This window comes from Trichomycterus rosablanca, chromosome 5 (assembly GCF_030014385.1).
Source record: "Trichomycterus rosablanca isolate fTriRos1 chromosome 5, fTriRos1.hap1, whole genome shotgun sequence".
NCBI lineage: Eukaryota > Metazoa > Chordata > Actinopteri > Siluriformes > Trichomycteridae > Trichomycterus > Trichomycterus rosablanca.
The window spans coordinates 12,832,168-12,857,476 of record NC_085992.1 but is presented as its reverse complement, the minus strand read 5'-3'; the positions used below and the strand labels follow the sequence as shown (position 1 = coordinate 12,857,476).

At 36.7% G+C, this 25,309-nt stretch overlaps 1 protein-coding gene across 6 annotated transcripts; it reads left to right on the top strand.

Moving 5' to 3' along the window:
• The first annotated feature begins 1,336 nt into the window (after window positions 1-1,336).
• Window positions 1,337-5,614, top strand: LOC134314921 (interferon alpha-inducible protein 27-like protein 2A). Of its 6 annotated transcripts, none has more exons than XR_010012435.1 (4): window positions 1,337-2,410; window positions 2,998-3,027; window positions 4,084-4,245; window positions 4,322-5,614. XR_010012435.1 is itself a non-coding variant. In XM_062995736.1 (4 exons), exons 1-4 carry the CDS (start codon window positions 2,804-2,806, stop codon window positions 4,423-4,425), a joined length of 396 nt encoding a protein of 131 aa, XP_062851806.1. In that variant the 5' UTR covers window positions 1,710-2,803; the 3' UTR covers window positions 4,426-5,614. The 6 variants fall into 6 exon arrangements, 4 of the variants coding, with proteins under 4 accessions (XP_062851806.1, XP_062851807.1, XP_062851809.1 ...); XR_010012434.1 differs by having other exon boundaries at window positions 1,337-2,907; XM_062995736.1 differs by having other exon boundaries at window positions 1,710-2,903.
• Window positions 5,615-25,309: the final 19,695 nt, after the last annotated feature.

Below are 25,309 nucleotides of genomic sequence, written 5' to 3'. Positions count from 1 at the left end.
ATAATACTTATATATAAATATCTATACATAATACTTCTACATATAAATATCTATACATAATACTTCTACATCAATATCTATACATAATACTTAAACACAAATATCTATACATCTACATATAAATATCTATACATAATACTTAAACACAAATATCTATACATAATACTTATATATAAATATCTATACATAATACTTAAACACAAATATCTATACATAATACTTATATATAAATATCTATACATAATACTTAAACACAAATATCTATACATAATACTTAAACACACATATCTATACATAATACTTATATATAAATATCTATACATAATACTTAAACACAAATATCTATACATAATACTTAAACACAAATATCTATACATAATACTTAAACACAAATATCTATACATAATACTTATATATAAATATCTATACATAATACTTCTACATATAAATATCTATACATAATACTTCTACATATAAATATCTATAGATAATACTTATACACAAATATCTATACATAATACTTAAATATTATACATATAAATATTTATACATAATCATTTTCAAAAGTATTTTCATTAGTCCACATTCTTTGTAGGGTTTACATCAGACTGTTTGGAATATTATTTCACAAAGAAAACTTAGACCTGAATAACCAGTTCTGGTGTGTATATTGTGTCATTGTCCTGTTGAATTATTCAGTTGCACCCACTGTTCATACTCTTGGATGATTTACAATATTCTGTATTATTATTATTTAGTCCACTTTCTGCAATGCAGCAGTTTCACTGGTAGCAGTGCAGCCTTTGATTATAGGCACTGAAGTCTTCAACGGAAGTCAGTCACAACCGCTAAATCACAACAATAATTTACATTGTAGACTTTTTTAAACCAATAAACTAAGACAGATTTTATGAACGAAAATGAGAGAAGTAATCATTTGAATAATGTCATTAATGAGTATTTATTTATAGTTGGAACATTGATCATTGCTCCTGCTTTGGGCCTCACTTCAGCCGGTATTGCAGCTGGATCCATAGCTGCCAAGATGATGTCATCAGCAGCCATAGTGAATAGTGGCGGAGTTGCAGCTGGCAGCGTGGTAGCTGTTCTTCAGTCAGCAGGTCAGTCAGTTTGCAACAGGTCAGTCAGCTAGATTAAAACAATTAGATCAAGCAGCCCGTCCACAGATGCATACTTCTGCTTTCTTTTCCAGGTGCTGCTGGGTTTTCAGCTGTCACCACAACTGCTGCAGCATCTGCAGGTGGGGTGATTGGGGGAGGACTTGGATGGTTGGCTGGGCATCGTGGTAGTAAGAAGACTTGCAAAAAATCTGACTAGCACCAAACTGTTGCTGGAACATTAGCTGGCGAGGATTATATAAATGAGGAATTATCAAATTATCCTCCTTCCAAAGAGCTTAAAGTGTAACAAAATATGTAACAAAATAAATGTCCTTTCATAATACAATACCTATCATATGTTTTGTCATCCAACCTGTTCCTCCAGCAATTAATAGAAGGGCTTAGGTGTGTACAGGAATGTATGTACAGTATATTTACCAGCTGCCTAGCATATGATCTAACCAATGATTTAATCTAATCAGTATTAAAAATTCTACATTCTTTATTAGACTAAGCCACAGGCATTATAATAAATGAGTTAGAAAACAGAACCCAATTAAATATAAATCACTGTAGAGATCTCAGACAATTTTCTAATGTTTTTAATAATGTCTCTTCAAATTAGCCAACAAAAACCCAGATTGCCTTAAAATAAAATGGCATTATATGGATTGTCAAATGTTAATAACCACAATGAATTGGCTGCTGGGACAAAAGTCACTGTTCACAGTTAATCAAGCCATGAGTTTGGAAGCGGCACAATACAATGCTAAATACAATGGTTATTGTCTAGTCATAGTACAGTAGAACACACTCTCGATTCACAGTCAGTGTTTCGTTTCTGACCATGGTTGAAAATTTCATTTCTACTGAAGAGCTTTACCCTTTACCTCTAGTAGAATCACCTGTTACTGACGTTGGGCAGAGTGGGTAAATAGATTATTGACATAGTTGTGTATCCTAGCATCGTAATGAAAGTGGGAACGCCCAGCTGCATCTAAAAGTCTAAAGTGTAAAAGAAATTTGAGATGACCTTTATTAACCCATACAGTTTCTATAAAGCAGCAGTTCCACTGGCCTTAAAATGGTCTCGGAGCATTATCGCACCACAAATACAGGGTACAGTGTTGCTGGAATTAAATACCTCACCTTTTTTCCTCATATATATATATATATATATATATATATATATATATATATATATAGTTAAAGATTCAAGAGAATTAATAAATCACAGATTACTCTTTTTACTGCATTTTACACAACGTCCCAACTTTCTTGGAAATGAGGTAGTGTTAGAATCATGTGATATTTATCACTGTCTCACTGTTGTATTATTGTCTGTAACACAGTAGGTTTTTTATTTTGTCTTGTTGGTGTCCTGAGAGCCAAAAAACACATTTTGGAAGTCAAGTAGAATGGTTCGGCTCATGTATTGAATGGTACTGTAGCTGCTTTGTCAGGGTTGTCATGAGTGAATAATTTACCTGTAAACCTTGGACCGGGTACTAATAGTGTAAATAAAAGCCGGGTTCAGATGTATGTCTGAGTTGAATCAAATCTCTATAAGAGTATTTTGCATAAAACCATGTAACATTAATTCCCTAAAATTCCAATCAAGCACGGGTTAATTATTTACCTGAATTAACTTACCAATAAAATCTGATCAATTATCAGCTTTTATGATTTGTTTTCTCATTCTGAAGAAGGCTGAAAGTTTAATTTCCACCGAACAGCACCTCCCTTCAGTTGCTCTCTTAAATAGACCGATCAGTTCTTCAGGTTGGTGAGTTCTGTAGCAGGATGGGTCTCCGTAAGTATCTTACTGCTTAATTAATGATATTAATATCATTAATATCTTTTTAACTGTTTATAGTTACATTGGCAGCAGGAATCGCCGGAGCGGGTAAGTGTTTTCTGTATTGATCTAAAGTCTTGTTTTATTGGCTAAATATTTTGCCTATTAAAACTTGCACTTGATTTGCAAGAAATCTCTGAAATATTTTCTATTAGTGGGTGGCTCACAGCAACATGGTTACTAGAGAAACAGGTTTGATCTTGGCCACAAGTTTGTTTTCCTCATTTATGTAGGGTTTTCTCTGGGTACCTCAGTTATCTTTCACCTCTCGAAATATGCAGGCTACTCTTACGCTAAGCTCAGATTGCTGTACAGTTCACAATACACAACTGGATCTCTTGTAGTCAGGTCACACACTACACGATCTATCATCAGAAGGAATCCCGGACGAGTTTGTCTGGTCTCACAGACTATGCTTTGTTGCAATGCAATGTTGATATAGATGTTAAGATTACAAATACTGTAAAGCCTGTGTGTGCGCCTATGTGTTCCATAGTTGTTGAAATTGACATCTCCTCCCCCGGGTTTCCGCTCACACCGTATGTTGCATTCTTATTGCTTGTACTTCAACACTTCACTCACTGACATTCAAAACCTGATCACAACACTACAGGAATTTAAGTTGGCAACAGGTCCCGATATTCCGCATTCTACTGTAGATATTTTTCTAGAGTGTTTGAGCGATCAATGTCGCTTGGCTTGAGTTGTTAAACATTTCACACACAGCGATCGAGAGATGATTTTCGAGCTTCAAGCGAACACTGATTTGCCTCTGAGCTGGCGTATCTGTCGGCGAGCGAAAATCAGGCCAAAAGTCATGTAGTGTGAACTAGGTATTAGTGAATGTGTATGTGTGTGATGCTCTGTAATGTAATGGAACCTTGTCCAGGGTGTATGCCGGCTTTGCCTAGTGTTTAGGCTCTCACTGTGACTAAAACAAAAGTATTTAAGGAATAACTCGAACCTTTTACAGACATTGATCTGAACTGAGGATTAAATCCATGTTGCTGTGTGACACCCACTTTATAAATTCCACCACCAGTTAAATAGATTCTATGTACTTTTCAATCAAAGTGGTTTATTTCTCTCTGACTTGTTTGTAAGCTGGTGCAGTAGCAGTAGCACCAGTCGCAGTTGCAGCACTGGGTTTTACCTCTTTTGGAATCGCAGCAGGATCCATTGCTTCATCGATGATGTCCACTGCAGCCGTTGCTAACGGCGGTGGCGTGGTAGCTGGAGGTGTTGTTGCCACCCTGCAGTCTGTTGGTAGGACACTCAGTCCAAAATGCAGTTTATAATCCAATTGTAATTTTTTATGTTGATTATAGCCATTTTTCCTCAGGGGTGGTTGGCCTTTCTACTGCTGGCACTGCTGCGGTCGCATCTGCAGGAGCCGCCATCGGTACAGCTGCTAAATGTGTAGCAGCAGCATTACTGTTTTTCTGACTTAAATAACGTTTTCCTGAAAAGAAAAACAACAAAGCTGGTTTTAATCTACATTAATGAAACATTTAATTTACCTTATACTGTGTTCATTTATAAAAGAAAATGAATATGCACAATCATTGTGAGATAGTTGTTTTATTTCAGCAGCATGTCCCATCCTAAAGATTTTGTTTATCCCAAAGCAGGACTTTTAGAATTCTCTATAATTACTTCTAAGACCCTAAGATTACTTGCAGCAATGGAATATTATTCTCAAAACTCAGTGTCTAGGAATTGTTTCAGTAACTCACATGTGGTTAACTGACATGTAGAGGGGATTACTGAAGATTTTTATGGATTTGTTGAAGTTGTTATTTGAGACATTTTCATTACTGCATTGGAAAATAGCCCACATAGTGAGCTAAGTGGTTATGGGTTGGTTGAAATTTAGAACCCTGAAAATAGGGTCACTGGCCAATAAGATTGAGATGATAAAACATTAGATTATAGAACTAAAACTTTCTGGATTAATCTTGTGTATTCAAAGCTCTTATCATCCTATTAAGCATACAAATAATGATTTGTGGTCATTTATATTTTTATTATTTCTTAATTAATAAAAACAGATTTCAAATTGTTATTGTATGTTTTTGCTTATAGTTTTGTCTGTCACTGGTGTTACACAAAATTTGGATGCCTAAACAATGAAAAAAAATGATTTAATCTGTCAGTGTACACTAAATATTCAGGATTGATTCACATTTGATGGAAGCCTAATTAATCATGATCAATTGACTATAACTGTAAAAATTTAAAGTTATGCACATTTTATTGCAAGCAAATGTTGACCAATAAAAAATCAAATAAAATTATGATAAAATTATTACATTTAAATTATCTTTAGAAAGCCAGCAAATGTCTTTATAGAGTTGTTAAGAGTTACTCGTCTTTTAGCCAATTATTTAAACTGACAAGTCTGTTGACATTATCTGGCAAACGTGACAATCTTTTCCTGTCGAGTATGAAACCTGCCACTGGAAACAAATGCTCACAGGGTACTACAATGAACCAGCTTATTAATTGTTGCTCATGGGTCTTTGTCATGTGTGTTTAGTGCCTGTGATGTAACTGATGCGCCGATAATTGTTCATTTTTTGTCTGTGTTTATTAACAAGTACAAATAAAGGACATATATTGAAATTTTACATAACTGTACTTGACTATTGTCCTGATTTGCACACACTCTTAAAAACAATGGTTCTTTAGTCGAGACGATGGTTCGTTTACATGCTTAAAGGCTTCTTTGCATTAAGAAATAAGTCTTGAATGCGAAAATACGCCCGATCTGTGCGTGCAATCAGACTGAGACATAAAAAAAGTGTTTTAGTCCATTTTATTATTTGATTAGGTAAAGGGTATTACTAGAAAAGTGCATACAAATCAGGCAAAAATCAGACATTCACAGCAATATGATCATATAAATACATACAATATGTAGTCCTAATTATTGTCAGAAAAAAGAATAATGTAAACCACATTTAATGTTAGTCAATGGTTTTATGTTCTTGATGCCACTTTTGAAACTATAGCAGAAGTGTATATTTATCTCCCGGCTGAAACTTTCTCTCGGATGTACAGTGGTGTTAAAAAAAAATAGCAGTGATTTTAAAAAAGCGAATAAAGCACAAAATCATTATAATAACTTTTATTTCCATAAATGCAAATGCACTGAAAATACTACACTTTCAATTCTAAATCAAAACATTAACAAAATTTAGTCAGTTTGTGTCAATCCTTTACAGAAAATTAAGAAAAATGAATATTAGGCTGTTCAAAATAATAGCAGTGCCAGCATTTTTCTTTAAAAACTCCAAAAATGTATCTATAACATGAAAAATTTTTTGAGGTTTCACTTTACGTTAAATTACTGAACTAATATTTAGTGGCAGAACAATTGTTTCCGAGATCTGTGTTGCATGGAGTCAACCAACTTCTGGCACCTCTGAACAGGTATTCCAGTCCAGGTTGATTAGACTACATTCCACAGTTCTTCTGCATTTTTGATTTTGCCTAAAAAAAACACGTTTCAGATTTCAGCCCACAAGTTCTCTATGGGACTGAAGTCAGGGGATTGGGCTGGCCACTCTATTACCTCAATCTTGTTTGTCTGTAACCAAGATGTTTTGGGTCATTGTCATGTTGAAACACCATTTTAAGGACATTTTTTCTTCGACACAGGGCAACATGATCTGCTCAAGTATTTTGATATATTTAAACTGATCCATGATCAGTGTGATAAATAGGCGTAACACCGAGGTATGATAAACATCCCCATATCATTTTGTACCACCGTGCTTTACTGTCTTCACAGTGTACTTTGGCTTGAATTCAGTGCTTGGGGGTCGTCTGACATACTGTCTACAGCCACTAGACCCAAATAGAAAAATTTTGCTTTCACCAGTCCACAAAATGTTGAGCCATTTCTCTTTGGACCAGTTAATGTGTTCCTTGGCAAATGTTAACCCATTCAGGAAACGTCTTTTTCTTAACAACGGGACTTTGCAAGGAGTTCTTGCTGGTAAATTGTCTTCATTTAATCATCTTCTGTACTCACTGGTAACTTCAGATGTTCCTTGATCTTTCTGGAGGTGATCATTGACTGAGTATTTGCTATTTTGGCTAATCTTCGATCCAATCGAACAGTAGTTCCACGCTTCCTTCTGCATCTTTCAGCTTTTGGTTTTCACTTCAAGGCATTTGAGATCATTTTAGCTGAGCAGCCTAGAATTTGCTGCACTTCTCTGTATGTTTTTTCTCTCTACAATCAACTTTTTAATCAAAGTACACTGTTCATCAGAACAATGTCTGGAACAACTCATTTTACCCAGTATTTCAGAAGGAAATGTGCTATGACCAACCTGTGCAACATTTGCCACCCTCCTACATTAAATAAGGGCCAAAACTGACACCCGTTCTTCTGCAGAATGAATGACTTCACCAACTGAACTCCTCACTGCTATTATTTTGAACAACCCCTTTCAATCAATGCTTCGATTACTCAGAATGAGTGGGATGCATGTCCTAATTGTTGGGTTTGTTTTGTTTTCATTACTCTACTACACTTTCAAGTAAATTATTTGCTATGTAGAAATAGCATTTCTACTAAAAACAGTGATTTATCAGGTTAATGGTGTTGGACTGCTATTATTTTGAACACTACTGTAACTATTATTTCTTTCATTCTTCTTTCACTTCTGACAGAAGAGTGTAAGTTTTTGAAATACTTTGCACTGCACATACAGAAATAGGGGCATTTTTTATGGAAATAATAGTGTACGTTATACGTACGTAAAGTAGGAACGCACCTTAAGCACTTTGCGCATCCTACTCAAAATTGTGTACGCAGATCGGAGCATGCGCAGTAAGGCTCTCATTGCATGCACGCTCCTTGCTTTTGAATTTGTGTTTATAAATGTGAACAGATTAGAATCTATTTTTCAATTTAAATGAAAATGACAAGTATATTCGGTATTATATATACTTATTATATATATTTAAAATGTACATATTTATTTACTTGGCAAGCACAACTGCGTGGTAGGGCAGTTGTAGCCTAGCGGTTAAGTCACTGCACTAGTAATCCAAAGGTCGCTGGTTCAAGCCCCACCACTGCCAGGTTGCTGCTGTTGGGCCCTTGAGCAAGGCACTTAACCCTCAATTGCTCAGACTGTATACTGTCACAGTACTGTAAGTCGCTTTGGATAAAAGCATCTGCTAAATGCCGAAAATGTAAATGTATGAGTTAGTTAGCCGGTTGGTGGTGATACTCCATAATTGTAACATTTAACCTCAGGTAATGGGAGAGTAAAGCACCCAGAAACAATAAATCTGACCGCTTTAAACATTAGACTTCATCTACAACCCGTCTAAGAGCAGCTACTTACATAAATGTATTACAATATTAATATGACGGAGCATTATAAATACAGAGTGCTTATAGAAACAGCTAACACTAGCGATTAAGCTAACAAGTGCCGGAGTTGTTGACTGTAAATATTAACTCACAGCTGTAATGTCTTTCGTATAGTTAGTGTACTGCACATGGTACTCAAGTCTTTATTGTATATTTATTTTATAATAATAATTATGGTGTATGAGTTATTTGGGTTTTAGTCAGTATCTCAGCTGTGATCTAGTTAGCTAGGCTAGGTATTGACACCGTCACACAGCTATTCTAACTTTATTACTAGAGGTGCACGGATTGATCCAAATTCAAAAGTATATACAGTATATATATAAGACATCCCAAGTCTACCGGAAGCTCCGGTAGTCTCCTGCATATACATAGTGGCTCCCTGATGCCCGCAAGTCAGATAAAATCTCCAGGAATCTAGAATGAGCAGCCAAGAGCGCGCACTAACACACACACACACGCAGGCGACACAGACTTTTTTTCCCGATCGCGTATTAAATCCGTTATTTGATATACAAGCTAGCAGGGAAAAAAGTCTGTGTCGACTGCGTGTGCGTGTGTGTTTGTGCGCGCTCTTGGCCGCTCATTCTAGATTCCGGGAGATTTTATCTGACTGTGTAGGGAACATAAATCAATTGTCTAATATACTATCTAGTGCACTATGTAGGGAACATAAATCTGTAATCTGATATACAATTTAGTGCACTATGTAGGAAACATAATTAATTATGTAATACACTATCTAGTGCACTACGGAGCCCCTTAGGGGTCACTAAGGAAAAAAAATATGTGAAGACGAAATCCGTACCCTCGGTTTAGTAAACCGTACCCTCAGTTTAGTCAACCGTACGCACGGATTAGTAAACCGTACCCTCAGTTTAGTAAACCGTACGCACGGATTAGTAAACCGTACCCTCAGTTTAGTAAACCGTACGCACGGATTAGTAAACCGTACCCTCGGTTTAGTAAACCGTACGCACGGATTGTCTGCGTTACAAGTTTTACTGTGCGCCCACACCCCGTTTTACGGTAATACAGTTGCGAAGCATTGAAGAGAATAAAGCATCTTTTTACAGCTGGGGTGATGGGATAGCAAACTTATTAAAAAGTCAAATCAAAATCTTATCAAATGCCACCCCACAATCATAAATAACACGAGTACTCAGCTTGTGATTTGAGACTATTTTACCTTAGGAATTTAGAATAATAGGATTGCAAACCAACGTAAAGTGAAATGTACAGTATAAATGTCTGAGACTCATAAAGTCAGTAAGTAGAAGTAGAAGTATTCTTTAAGAGTCTGATGGGGCGATTTGATAATAATTTGATTTGCATTTCACTTTACGTTGGTTTGCAATCCTATTATTCTAAATTCCTAGGGAATTTAGTCTCAAAATAGTCTCAAAATCACAAGATGAGTACTAGTGTTATTTATTGATTTATTTATTGTTTATTTATTGTTATTGATTTGACTTTTTAATAAGTTTGCTATCCCATCACCCCAGATTACTACAGTAAAGATGTATGAAATGTATTCCATTAATAAAAGAGTTAATGCTCTTAAAGAAAAAAGTGGAGTACTTTGATAATAATTTGATTTGCTTATTTTAGACCTTTCAAATTGGTCTGTAAGAATTCCACTTGTTTTAATGGAATTTTAAAATTATACATTTGCATAATTTTACCATGTTATGTGCTTTTGTTGCCTATATATATATATATATATATATATATATATATATATATATATATGTGTGTGTGTGTGTGTGTGTGTTTATTATATCTAATATATTAAGCTGCAAAAAGATGCTTTATCCTCTTCAATGCTTCGCAACTGTATTACCGTAAAACGGGTTTTAGGCGCACAGTAAAACTTGTAGCGCAGTTAGCGTGACCGCGGACGGACTTTAAACTAAGAGTACAGTTTACAAATCCGTGCGTACGGTTTACTAAACCGTGCGTACGGTTTACTAAACTGAGGGTACGGTTTACTAATCCGTGCGTACGGTTTACTAAACTGAGGGTACGGTTTACTAATCCGTGCGTACGGTTTACTAAACCGAGGGTACGGTTTACTAATCCGTGCGTACGGTTTACTAAACTGAGGGTACGGATTACTAAACCGAGGGTACGGATTACTAAACCGAGGGTACGGATTTTGTCTTCATATATATTTTTTTCCTTAGTGACCCCTAAGGGGCTCCGTAAGTGCACTATGTAAGGAACACAAATTATCATCTAGTTATACCTCCTAGTGCACTGTGTATGGAACATAAATCGATTGTCTAATTCACTATCTAGTGCACTACATAGGGAACAGAAATTCATATCTAAAATACTATCTAGTGCACTATGTAGGGAAAATAAATCTATTATCTTTCACACCAGTGTTGCCAACTCCTCAGTAAGGAAAGTAGCTATTGGCTGTCCTAAAAGTCGCTAGAAGTCGCTAAATGACGTCATCGACTAATTTGCATATGATCCATTTGCATGTAATTGACGCTGTAGAAGAGGAATAACATCGTGGGAGAGAAAAAGTGGGTAAAAAAACACCCTAAATATGTTTAGAACTACAAATGAACATTCTTCTGTTAATGCGTGGTTTGTTTTTGTTTTTTAAGAAAACACTGAGCTACTCTGGGCAGGGTTGCCAGATTGCGACAGTAATTTTCAGCAAAATGCATGAAAAAACGCCCAAAACACAGGATAAGCAGATGATGTTTAGCTTTTCACAAATAATAAACCAATTAAACCATCATGACCTACAAATTAATATCTTAAAATGTACAGATCAGTAATTATACATTCTAAAGGACAAATTATTTTTGCTTGCATGTCTTTAAAGTAGCCTGCCAAGTTTGTAAAATACATTATTTGTTAGGACACACAACCCTTTGCATGTAAATAAAAATAAACTTGCAAGCAATGAAAGTTTGCCCTCTCGTACATATGAGAGGTTGTATGTACGAGACATGCTTACCTTCATATTCAACTCAAATCACTTGTCTAACATATGAATCACTGTATTGATGGGCGTGGCAACGGTGTCTTGGACTGGAAAGAATAACCTGTCAATCAAACTTTTGACAACGGGTTGGATGTTGTGGTGAAAGAAAACCCTTTTAATAAATACCTTGAAGATTGGATTATAAGTAGAAAAAGAGATTTATTCTTGTCTGCAGAGAAGGAACACACTGACAAGCCTCACATAGTAAACTGGGCAGTGTGCTCCAGAACAAAGATACAGTATCTCTTATATACATGGTGACAAAGGTTATGGTGTGTGGAAAAGATCAGATATTTCTTAGGTGGGGAGTAGTAACTGTTTGAAGTCAGCGGGAACAGGATTCGTAAACCTCTTGATTGCAGGCGACAGTCTTTTGTTATGTATGGCAATTGTTGCAAGATAGGATCTGGGCGTCATCACAGGATCTGGGAGTAGGAGCAAACCATGCACCTTTTGTCTTTGTTCTTTTACAATGTGGTGGGAGAAGGTAGAGAGAAGGGAGACCTATTTATATTCCACCTGCTTTAGCAATAGCTTTTTCTATTTATATTTTAAGCTGCCAAAATAATTACAAACCAGCCCAAATTTTGTCCACCTGCCAAAGTGTGTTTTTCGCTGCCAATTTCCAACAACATCCGCTCAATTTGGTGGAAAACCGCCCAATCTGGCAACACTGACTGTGATACTGACCGCCCGTGCTTTGGGACGGCGGAGGGCTCACGGCAGGACTCGCTGCTCGTTGAGGACAGTAACTGCAGAACAATGTGTGTTTTCACGTTCGAGTTTCCAAAAGTCTCCAATAACACCAGAAAAAGTCGCTAGATTTGTCGCTAGTCGCTTTTTTGAAAAAAAGTCGCTAGAGGGGTCTGAAAAATCGCTAAATATAGCGACAAAGTCGCTAAATTGGCAACACTGCTTCACACTATCTAAACACCATACTAATAAATTATTGTGGTCTAAAACCAGGTGTTTCAGTTTCATTGTCCAACCCCTGTACATGGCTGTTTAGTTTCCCGGATGTACAGTTCCCGGCAATCCTCCCGGCACCTAACAGCATAGACTACGTTACTCTGTATGTGTCGAGGGACCCGGTCCTTAGGGTGAACAAATTTCTGGCATAGCGTGTTTTGGAGTTTGAAAGCAACTGATACGCTGTGTTTGGCGAATATCCGTCTCAATTGTTCCGCTACTCCCGCCACATACGGAATCACCACTGGTTTGCATATAAGGTTGGGGTTATTCACCACTAGCTCAGACTGAAGAAGTCACTTGGATGAGTGACGAAACGTATCTCTACAACAAACTTGCATCCAGATGAACTAATTCAACTTTGTGGATTTGTGTACCTGGATTATTGAGCATGCATCAAGAGTTTTTGTTTGACTGTTACCTTGGTACTACACAAATAAACATCCACTCTGTAGGTGTATTGATACTGACAGCACATTTGTTGCTCTATATTCACCACAATTCACCCTAAACATAAATGAGAATCAGAATCAGCTTTTTTGGAATTGGACAGTAATTTTCAGCAAAATGCATGAAAAAACACAAGGAATTTGTTTCCGGCTGTTGTTAGCTCTCATATACATATAGACAAGACTATATGTAGACAATGTACAAATTTACATGTTCAGCAGAATTTGCATATGTACAGAAAATATAAAGATTTTATGAATGAAAATGAGAGAAGTAATCATTTGAATAATGTCATTACTGAGTTTATTTATAGTTGGAACATTGATCATTGCTCCTGCTTTGGGCCTCACTTCAGCCGGTATTGCAGCTGGATCCATAGCTGCCAAGATGATGTCATCAGCAGCCATAGTGAATGGTGGCGGAGTTGCAGCTGGCAGCGTGGTAGCTGTTCTTCAGTCAGCAGGTCAGTCAGTTTGCAACAGGTCAGTCAGCTAGATTAAAACAATTAGATCAAGCAGCCTGTCCACAGATGCATACTTCTGCTTTCTTTTCCAGGTGCTGCTGGGTTTTCAGCTGTCACCACAACTGCTGCAGCATCTGCAGGTGGGGTGATTGGGGGAGGACTTGGATGGTTGGCTGGGCATCGTGGTACTGAGAAGAAAGTGAGAAAAATCTGGCTAGCACCAAACTGTTGCTGGAACATTAGCTGGCGAGGATTATATAAATGAGGAATTATCAAATTATCCTCCTTCCAAAGAGCTTAAAGTGTAACAAAATATGTAACAAGATGAATGTCCTTAATACATACTGTACAATACCTATCATATGTTTTGTCATCCAACCTGTTCCTCCAGCAATTAATAGAAGGGCTTAGGTGTGTACAGGAATGTATGTACAGTATATTTACCAGCTGCCTAGCATATGATCTAACCAATGATGTAACCAATGATCTAACCTAATCAGTATTAAAAATTCTACATAGAGAAATGTGCATCAGTTAATGTCGTGCTATGGCCTTCTAGTTCCTCATTAGTTATTGATTGCTGATGGCTAAACAGGGCTAGTTTGACTTCACCTATTAGACTAAGCCACAAGCTTAATAATAAACGAGTTAGAAAACAGAACCCAATTAAATATAAATCATTGTAGAGATCTCAGACGATTTTCTAATGGTTTTAATAATGTGTCTTCAAATTAGCCAACAAAAACTTAAAATAAAATGGCATTATATGGATTGTCAAATGTTAATAACCACAATGAATTAGCTGCTGGGACAAAAGTCACTGTTCACAGTTAATCAAGCCATGAGTTTGGGAGCGGCACAATACAATATATACTAAATACAATGGTTATTGTCTAGTCATAGTAGAACACACTCTCGATTCACAGTCAGTGTTTCATTTGATCCCCAGGTGGGGCGGTCTGGGTCCTTTCTGTGTGGAGTTTGCATGTTCTCCCCGTGTCTGCGTAGGTTTACTCCGGGAGCTTCGGTTTCCTCCCACAGTCCAAAAACATGCAAGTGAGGTAAATTGAAGACACTAAATTGTCCATGACTGTGTTCGATATAACCTTGTGAACTGATGAACTTTGTGTGAAGATAAACTACCGTTTCCTGTCATGAATGTAACCAAAAGTGTAAAACATGACGTTAAAATTCTAATAAACAAATAAACAAACACTGTTTCGTTTCTGACCCTGGTTGACAATTTCATTTCTACTGAAGAGCTTTACCCTTTACCTCAAGTAGGATTACCAGTTACTGACGTTGGGCAGGGTGGGTAAATAGCTTATTGACATAGTTGTGTATTCTAGCATCGTAACGAAAGTGGGAACGCCCAGCTGCATCTAAAAGTCTAAAAGACATTTGAGATGACTTTTATTATTCCATACAGTTTCTATAAAGCAGCAGTTCCACTGGCAGTAAAATGGCCTCAGAGCATTATCGCACCACCATACTTGATACTGGGTACAGTGTTGCTGGAATTAAATACCTCACCTTTTTTCCTCTAAACATATTTCTGGTCATATGGCTGAATAATTATCTTTGTTCCATTTCCTTCAGAAAGCTTTTTTTCGTCCATGTTATCAGCAACATATTTTAATCAATAATAACATTGATCCATCCATTCATCCATCTATCTAATCAAGCTTAGGGGTACCAGCAGCTGATAGTCCTGTTTTTAAAGGTTCTTGAAATACATCTAAACAACTTTCCTTGTAACATAAGGTGGGATTCCAGTTTTTATTTTTTAATACTTAATAAATAATTAATTAATAATGGACACTTATTAATAATTAATTAATAAATGTCCATACTACCCCTTAGGACAGTTTTTTATCTATTCTACAAAACCCATTTCCGCAAAATGGTTGGGATATTGTATAAAATACCGTTAAAAAAGAGGATTCGTGATTTGTTTATTCCTTTAAGTCTATTTACCGGTCAAATAAACTGAGTCAACTTTATTACATTTTGTTAGGAGAGGCAAAACATGAGTGGAAAGTTTAATTTACTTAGTCACAAGGGTGTTCCACAATAAGCAGGTGAACTGGTAGCAGGAATCATAATTGGTTATAAAAGGAGGATCCACCAAAGAATCAGTATTTACAAGTAATAAAGTTGATCAGTGAAAACACTAGTAATCTTTTTTTCTACTTGTCAGTTAAAGATTTAAGAGAATTTATAAATCACAGATTACTCTTTTTACTGCATTTTACACAACATCCCAACTTTCTTGGAAATGAGGTAGTGTTAGAATGTTAGAAATGTGATCTCACTGTTGTATTATTGTCCGTAACACAGTGTTTTTTATTTTTATTTTGTCTTGTTGGTGTCCTGAGAGCCAATAAACACTCATTTTGGAAGTCAAGTAGAATGGTTTGGCTCATGTATTGAATGGTACTGTAGCTGTTTTGTCAGGGTTGTGATGAGTGAAGGATTTACCTGTAAACTTTGGACAGGGTACTAATAGTGTAAATAAAAGCCGGGTTCAGATGTATGTCTGAGCTGAATCAAATCCCTATCAGAGTATTTTGCATACAACCACGCAACATTAATTTTCTAAAATTCCAATCAAGCATGGGTTGATTATTTACCTGAATTAACCTACCAATAAAATCTGATCAATTATTATTTGATTGAGAAACCAGTGCATCTTTTTTTTTTTAAACATGTATTTCTGCTAAAGATTCTTCCATAGGCTCTTAGTAAATAAATTGATGAGTATCATCATCATCATTTGTTATTTTCATTCCAGAGTTGTCTGGCTAATTAATGACTGAATTCCTACACTGTTTCTTTAAAGTGTTATGAAAGCTTCTATGTTTGTGTTTTCATTCTGAAGAAGGCTGAAAGTTTTGTTTCCACCAAACAGCACCTCCCTTCATTTGCTCCCTTAAATAGACCTATCAGTTCTTCAGGCTGATAGTTCTCTTCTTGAGAGATGGATACTTGTAAGTATCTTACTGCTGAATTACATTTGATAAGGGTGTACAATAGTTGTAATATCAAAATAATAAATCTAAAGTATATTATTATCATTCATATCTTTTAAAGTGTTTTTAGTGATATTGGCAGCAGGAGTCGCAGGAGCAGGTCAGTGTTCTCTGTATTGATCTAAAACCTTGTTTTATTGGTTAAATATTTTTTCTTGATTTGCAAAAAATCTCTGAAATATTTTCTATTAGTGGGTGGCTCACAGAAACATGCTTACTAAAAAAAACAGGTTTGATCTTCTCCACAAGTTTGCTCTCCTCATTTATGTAGGGTTTTCTCTGGGTACCTCGGTTATCTTTCACCTCTCGAAATATGCAGGCTACTCTTACGCTAAGCTCAGATTGCAGTTCACAAGTCTGTTGGTAGGACACTCGGTCCAAAATGCAGTTTATAATCCAATTGTAATTTTTTATGTTAATTATAGCCATTTTTCCTCAGGGGCGGCTGACCCTTCTACTGATGGCACTGCTACGGTTGAATCTACTGGAGCCTCCAGCTGTACAGGTGCTGAATGTGCAGCAGAATTACTACTTTCGAGACTTAAAAAAGTTTTTTCCTGTGGCATTTTAGCACTACTTAAAACAACAAATCTACATTAATGAAACATTTAATTTACCTTATACTGTGTTCATTTATAAAAGAAAATGAATATGCACAATCATTGTGAGTTAGTTGTTTTATTTCAGCAGCATGTCCCATCCTAAAGATTTTGTTTTCCCAAAGCAGGACTTTTAGAATTCTCTACAATTACTTCTAAGACCCTAAGATTACCTGCAGCAATGGAATATTATTTCCAAAACTCATAGTGTCTAAGAATTGTTTCAGTAACTCGCATGTGGTTAACTGACATGTAGAGGGGATTACTGAAGATTTTTATGGATGTTTTGAAGTTACCTAAAGTGTATTATTATCATTAATATCTTTTTAATTGTTTTTAGGGAAAGTAGCAGCAGGAATCGCAGGAGTCGCAGGAGCAGGTAAGTGTTCTCTGTATTGATCTTAAACCTTGTTTTATTGGCTAAATATTTTCTTTATTTGCAAGAAATCTCTGAAATATTTTCTATTAGTGGGTGGCTCACAGCAACATGGTTACTAAAGAAACAGGTTTGATCTTTGCCACAAGTTTGCTCTCCTCATTTATGTAGGGTTTTCTCTGGGTACCTCAGTTATCTTTCACCTCTCGAAATATGCAGGCTACTCTTACGCTAAGCTCAGATCGCTGTACAGTTCAGAATACACAACCGGATCTCTTGTAGTCAGGTCACACACTACACGATCTATCATCAGAAGGAATCCCGGACGAGTCTGTCTGGTCTTACAGACTATGCTTTCTTGCAATGCAACGTTGATATAGACGTTGAGATTACAAATACTGTAAAGCCTGTGTGTGCGCCTATGTGTTCCATAGTTGTTGAAATTGACATCTCCTCCCCCGGGTTTCCCCTCACACCATATCTTGCATTCTTATTGCCTGTACTTCAACACTTCACTGACATTCAAAACCTGATCACAACACTTTTTACACTACAGGAATTTAAGACAGTGACAGAATATTTAGCTTTTAGATACAGAGTCTGCGAGTGATCGGGAAGCCGCTCAGATTGAGTAGTTGAACGTTTTTTTCAAGATTTTAAAGCCCTGGCATATCTCATGGCCAACAATCATGTAATGTGAACTAGGTATTAGTGAATGTGTGTGTGTGATGCTCTGTAATGTAATGGAACCTTGTCCAGTGTGTATGCCGGCTTTGCCTAGTGTTTAGGCTCCCGCTGTGACTAAAACAAAAGTATTTAAGGAATAACTCGCATGTGAATGCAGAACCGTTTACAGACAGTGATCTGAACTGAGGATTAAATCCATGTTGCTGTGTGACACCCACTTTATGAATTCTGCCACCAGTTTATATAGACCCTATGTACTTTTCAAAGTGGTTTATTTCTCTCTGACTAAGTGGGTGCGGTGGTATTAGCACCAGCTGCAGTTGCAGCACTGGGTTTTACCTCTGTTGGAATCGCAGCAGGATCCTTTGCTTCATCGATGATGTCAGCTGCAGCCGTTGCTAACGGCGGTGGCGTGGTAGCTGGAGGTGTCGTTGCCACCCTGCAGTCTGTTGGTAGGGCACTCAGTCCAAAATGCAGTTTATAATCCAATTGTAATTTTTTATGTTAATTATAGCCATTTTTCCTCAGCGGTGGTTGGCCTTTCTGCTGCTGGCACTGCTGCGGTCGCATCTGCAGGAGCCGCAATCGGTACAGCTGCTGAATGTGCAGCAGAATTACTACTTTCGTGACTTAAATAAGTTTTTCCTGTGCCATTTTAGCACTACCTAAAACAACAAAGCTGGTTTTAATCTACATTAATGAAACATTTATTTACCTTATACTGTGTTCATTTACAAAAGAAAATGAATATGCACAATTATTGTGAGATAGTTGTTTTATTTCAGCAGCATGTCCCATCCTAAAAATATTGTTTTCCCAAAGCAGGACTTTTAGAATTCTTTACAATTACTTCTAAGACCCTACTTTGAACCCTGAAAATAGGGTCACTGGCCAATAAGATTGAGATGATAAAACATTAGATTTTAGAACTGTAACACTTTCTGGATTAATCTTGTGTATTCAAAGCTCTTGTATCATCCTATTAAGCATACAAATAATGATTTGTGGTCATTTATATTTTTATTATTCCTTAATTAATAAAAACAAAAAGAAAAGACCTCAAATTATTTCTATGTTTTTGCTTATAGTTTTGTCTGTCACTGGTGTTACACAAAATGTTGATGCCTAAACAATGAAAAAGGTAATTTAATTAGTCAGTGTACACTAAATATTCAGGATTGATTAATGTTTGATGGAAGCCTAATTAACCATAATTAATTGACTAGAACCATGTAAACATTTAAATGTATGCACATTTTTATTGCAAGCAAATGTTAAAAAAAAATAATAATACATTTAAGATAAAATTATCTTTAGAAAGCCAGCCAATGTCTTTATACAGTTATTAAGAGTTATTCGTCTTTCAGCCAATTATTTAAACTGACAAGTGTTCACATTATCTGGCAAACGTGACGATCTTTTCCTGTCGAGTATGAAACCTGCCACTGGAAACAAATGCTCACAGGGTTCTACAATTAACCAACCTATTAATTGTTGCTCATGGGTTTTTTTCATGTGTGTTTACTGCCTGTGATGTAACTGATGCGCCGGTAAATGTTAGTATTGTTCTTTTTTTGTCTGTGTCTATTTACAAATACAAATAAAGGACATATATTGAAATTTAACATGACTGTACTTGATTATTGTCCTGATTTGCACACACTATTAAAAACAATGGTTCTTTAGTCGAGACGATGGTTCGTTTACATGCTTAAAGGCTTCTTTGCATTAAGAAATGAGTCTTGAATGCAGAAATATGCCTGATCTGTGCGTGCAGACTGAGAAATGAAAAAAGTGTATTAGTCCATTTTATTATTTGATCAAGTAAAGGGTATTACTAGAAAAGTGAATATTAATCAGGCAAAAATCAGACATTTACAGCAATATATGCTGGCACATAAGCCTGTAAATACATACAATATGTAGTCCTAATTATTGTCAGAAAAAGAAATGATGCAAATCACATTCAGTGTTAGTTTATGGTTTTGTGTTCTTGATGCCACTTTAAAGCAAACAGAAGTGTATATTTATCTACCAACTGAAACTTTCTCTTGGATCTCTTGGATTTTCTTTTGTTTCTGGCAGAAGAGTGTAAGTTTCTGAATACTTTGCATTGCACATACAAAAATAGGGGTGATTTTATAAAAATAATAGTGTAAATTATAGGTATGTAAAGTATGAACACACCTTACGCACTTTGCGCACCTTACGCAAATTCACAAACCATGCTTTCAACGTACAGTAGGTCGGGTTCGTGAATCGGAGCATGCGTAGTGAGGCTCTCATGCTGTGCGTTGGTGTTTTGATAAGTGCTTCTTTCTTTTGACTTTGTGCTTATAAATGTAAACAGATTTGCATCTATTTTTACATTTAAATGAACAAGGACAAATATATTCGGTATATTCAGTCTATTTAAAATGTCCATATTTATTCACCTGGCAAGCACAACTACGTGGTATGAGTTAGTTAGCCGCTGGGTGGTGATTAGGGTTGCCAACCGTCCCGTAAAATACGGAATCGTTCCTTATTTGGAAACTAAATGTGGTGGTCCGTATTAAACTGATACGGAACGCGCTTTATTCTATATTTTTAATGGGAGAGAAATGCTGCAGATTAGACTGAGACTTCCACACTGGAAGAAGCTGAACTACAGCAAAAATTACCCTAGGAAGAAAGTTTGGTTAACTAAAATCACTGTGGAAGAAAATATCAAATTGACAGTGTACATGTGATATGAAATACGAACAAAATATAATTCAAAAAAGTAACATGCCAGCAAAAGATGCCACACAGTTGAGTTTATTCAGGGCACGCTGTAGCCTAGTGGTTAAGGTACTGGACCAGTAACCAGAAGGTTGCTGGTTTCAGCTCCACCACTGCCAGTTTGCTGCTGTTGGACCCTTGAGCAAGGCCCCTAACCCTCAATTGCTTAGATTGTATACTGTCACAGTACTGTAAATCGCTTTGGATAAAGGCATCTGCTAAATGGCGAAAATGTAAATGTAAAAAATTTATTCCAAACAGTGCCCACTGTAATACATAAACTAAACAACACTCAAAAAATACCCAAGTATTTATGGAAAAGTGTGAGGAATGTTCAGCATTTTTTTATAATACCAGGTATGTTTTTTGTTTTTTTTTAAGAAGTGAAATTGCTGTTTTTCACGTTTAATGAATTATTGAAGGAGTACATGTCAGTGTGAGGATGAATTATGTAAAAATATTGTTTGCACTATTGAGAAAAAATTTTACATGATGGTCTTCATTCATAGTGTTTTGCTGAAAATATGGTTCGGATTTATTATTAGAGTAATATAAAACATTTTGATAATGTTCCTTTGACGGTGTAAGACCCGTTATATTTTTTATAGGTGCAACCCTAACCGCCTAGGTCCCACTCAGGTAAACACCCACCATCCCACCCCCCCATCCTATGCTTTCCGCCAACCCGCCAGCCCAGGGTGTATGGCATCAAAATAGGGCCAAAAGGATTGAGAACCAAAAAGCAGATTTTGAGTTCATTAAAGCACGGGGAATACACTTTTTTACGACGCGAAGCGGAGTGCCTAAAACTTCTTTCCCGTGCTAAAATCATAGCAGTAACCCACGGTCTCGAGTGGCTTATTGCTTTTATAAAACGGCGGTCAACATAAAATACAATAAATACAACAATGTTTAATTCATAAATGTATTTTTTGTGTATAAACAGTGATAGCTCAGTGGTTAAGGTACTGGACTAGTAAACAGAAGGTTGCCGGTTCAAGCCCCGCCACCACCAAGTTGCCACTGTTGGGTCCCTGAGCAAGGCCCTTAACCCTCAATTGCTCATCGTGTTCAGCTCATTGTGTAATGCCTAGTTCACACTACACGATTTTTGCCCTGATTTTCGCTCGGCGACTGGTCGGCGATTGATTTTCCTGGGTCGGGAGCAACTCAGCGTTCACTCGGCGATCAAAACTCGGCTCTCAGTCGCTATGTGTGACCTATCCAACAACTCGACCCGACCAGCTCGCCGACCGCTCGGCGACCGGATCGAGTTTTCTAGCACGTCAGATATCTGATCTCAGATGGGCAACTGGGAATTCGCCCTTTTCACAGAGCCCGATGATGTACAGCCAATGAGAACACAGGATACGGTGTGAAGGGAAATGCAGAAGAGGATATCGTTTATATCAGGATACACCGGCACACACACGTAGTATTTCTGATTTGATCGTCCTCTACAAAACATAACACCCACGCTGCATTACAAAATTATTAATTAACATCCACTTTACTGCAGAACAAGCCATATACTGTTTGTGTTGCCAAATCCACTCAGATTCATTTATTTTTCCTCCTTGATTTTACGCTGCACATCAGCACACAAACACTTTGATCACTCGCTACTTGTTGACGTGCATTTTTGGACGTGGTATCATTAAACCTCTCGTCACTTCTCACGTGTGTTTTTGTTTAAAAGAAGAAAAAAAGGAGACCAGAGAAGCTCGCCTGCGATTCCAGTTGGTGATGGATCGTGTAGTGTGAAACCCCCTATCGCCGATCAGTCGTGTAGTGTGAAATATACACCGACTGAAAGACTCCCGGGTGCAAGAGATTCAGTCGTGTAGTGTGAACCGTAAAGCGACCTGACGACTTGGAAAGTCGTGTAGTGTGAACTTGGCATAAGTCGCTTTGGATAAAAGCGTCTGCTAAATGCTGAAAATGTAAATAAAGCATTCTTCCGCGACGCAAGGTAGTTCGATTAACAGTGTTGCTAGGCAACATGAGGGCAAACATAACATTAACTTTTTCTTTTCAGTGGCGTATTAATATGGAATGATGTGAGGTGGTCCTAGGTGTGCGTTTGTCGGGGATTTTACAACGGCTTCGAACGCGGCTCAGCTAATCAGATTTTAGGACCGGAACTATCCGTTTTATAATTTGTATTTTACATTTATGAATAGTCTGTTTTACGCTTTTGGCTGCGCTGTTTCTCAGTCACGTTTCTCTCGGTCTCGCTTTCAGTATAAAATGTTTCTCGCTTACGCTTTTTTCTGTGCTTCTTTCAGTTTTTCTCTCGAGTCAAAATTTTTCTCAAGTTAGAGTTTTGGCCCCGTTTTGACGGGTGGGCAGGATCTCGTCACTCATTGGCTCAAGTTACGAGAATAAAGCAACTAGAAACAAGAAATCTGACCGCTTTAAACATTGGAATAAATGTATTACAATATTAATATGATGGAGAATTATAAATACAGAGTGCTTATAGAAACTGAACTCTTAGCAGCTAACACTAGCTATTAAGCTAACAAGTGCCGGAGTTGTTGACCATGGATATTAACTCGCAGCTGTAATGTCTTTCATATAGTTAGTGTACTGCACACGGTGCACAAGCCTTTATTGTATATTTATTTAATAATAATAATTATGATGTATGAGTTATTTGGGTTTTAGTCAGTATTTCAGCTGTGACTAGTTAGCTAGGCTAGGTATTGACACTTTCACACGGCTGTTCTAACCTCATTACTAGGGGTGCGCGTATCGATTCAAATTCAACCAAAAATATATAAATATATTAAAGCCGCTTTAAATCTCGACACAAGTTTGAACTATTCAGTTCATATAGAAGCATGATACAAAGCATGATTTGTGGACGTTTTCAGGTTGTCAGAAGTAGAACCTATAAAGGGAGAAGGGTACCTCTGCAGACCGGAGCCAGCCGTAAGTAGGCGGGGCTTATACCGCAAGTGGGAGGATACCCGCAAGTGGGAGGGGCTTATACAAAAAGTGGGTGGTACAACTCAAAACGAGTGTTACAAAACCATTCCACAAGTTTCCGTTAAGCGTTTTATATTCATATAAATATTCCAATGATATGTTATACAGTATGATTCAAAACTGTCTGTGTGTGATCATAAAATAAACAAGGTGAACATTTTTATTTGAGACCACATACAATGTGTCCTACAAGGGGGAAAATGTCTGCATACATATAGGCTACTACTCAGGGCCGGCGCTAGGGGGGGGCTGAGGGGGGCATTGCCCCCCCAAATTGTGTCTTTGCCCCCCCAAGCACAATGCAAGCAACGGCTATTTTTAAAATTATCTCTGAACCAATCACAAAAATGCATTTTGTTTTACAGTGTGAAGATATTTCCTTGCTTATTCCTGATTGGCTCTTTGAGTCATATAAAAATCGGCAGACTGCCCCAAACAGTTCAGTTCGGCAGTATATGTTCTGTTAGTGTGAGCGAGAGGCAGGTATACTGGTAAACACTTTTTTTTTACAGAATTAGTATTCTTTTGTTTTCTTTATATTTTAATTTCCCAATAATATAAATATTCTCACTCATTCCTATTTCCACGTTTGAATATTCTCAGTCTGTGTGTAGGTACATTTGTCAGCTTTGACTTAAATTTGTATTAAAGCCTTTCAAGAAATAGAGTTGTTCTATTAGTAATGGCAATTTAATTAAGGGGGCGTATTAAAATGAAATACAATTAGATAATCTTTTTTCTCCATTTACATAATCAACATGTATTTTTTAATCATTGGGTTTTAAGTTTAAGTTCGAAAAAATGCATTTTTATTTCTTTACCTCATACATCACTTTAAGCCAGTATCAATAGCTTGGCTTCAAAAACATGACTATCAACATGCCCCCTCATTAGGTTTTACTGCCCCCCCAAGCAAAGCAGTCCAGAACCGGGGCTGCTACTACTCCCTTTTTATAAAAATATTTTTTTATTTTTAATAGTTTATTTAACAGGGACAATACAAATAAACATTGTTACACAAAATGCACCAGATGTATTGTATAAGAGGCTTCTAGCATAAGCTAATTTGCAGCGCCAGTCCCTGGTTAGGCTTTTATAACAAAAAAGTACAAAATGTAAATACATAAAATACATAAAACAACATACTGATTTGAGCAATTACATTTATGATGAGTCCATCTTTATATCTGTTTATCAACTAATACTTACAGAGTGTTCACACGTTGGATTCTGTTTAAACCATTGCTTTAAATTTATATTAAAAACTTTTAATTCATTTTGGGTTTTAATTTCTGAAGGTAATAAATTCCATAATTGTACACCTTTAACTGTAAAAGATGACTGACCAAAAGTTGTTCTATAGACTGGCATTCTACAGTTGCCACTTACTTCTCCCCTGGTTGTCACTCCTTTGTTTTCCTGCTTTGTAATAAACTGGCACAATATTTTTGGTGCAAGATTATTTACGCACTTAAAGACAAGCTTTAGAATAGAGTATTTTATAAAATTATCAAAACTCAGCAAGTTGTATCTTTTTAGAATTTCACAATGATGCCATCTCATTGATTTCCGATCCATCACTTTTAATGCCT

Excerpts from the sequence above, each read along its gene's own strand:
- LOC134314921 (XM_062995736.1), top strand. The coding sequence starts at position 2,804 with ATGATTTGTTTTCTCATTCTGAAGAAGGCTGAAAGTTTAATTTCCACC. Across the intron at positions 3,028-4,083 it reads AGCAGGAATCGCCGGAGCGG|CTGGTGCAGTAGCAGTAGCA; the intron begins GTAAGTGTTTTC and ends CTTGTTTGTAAG. Across the intron at positions 4,246-4,321 it reads TGCCACCCTGCAGTCTGTTG|GGGTGGTTGGCCTTTCTACT; the intron begins GTAGGACACTCA and ends ATTTTTCCTCAG.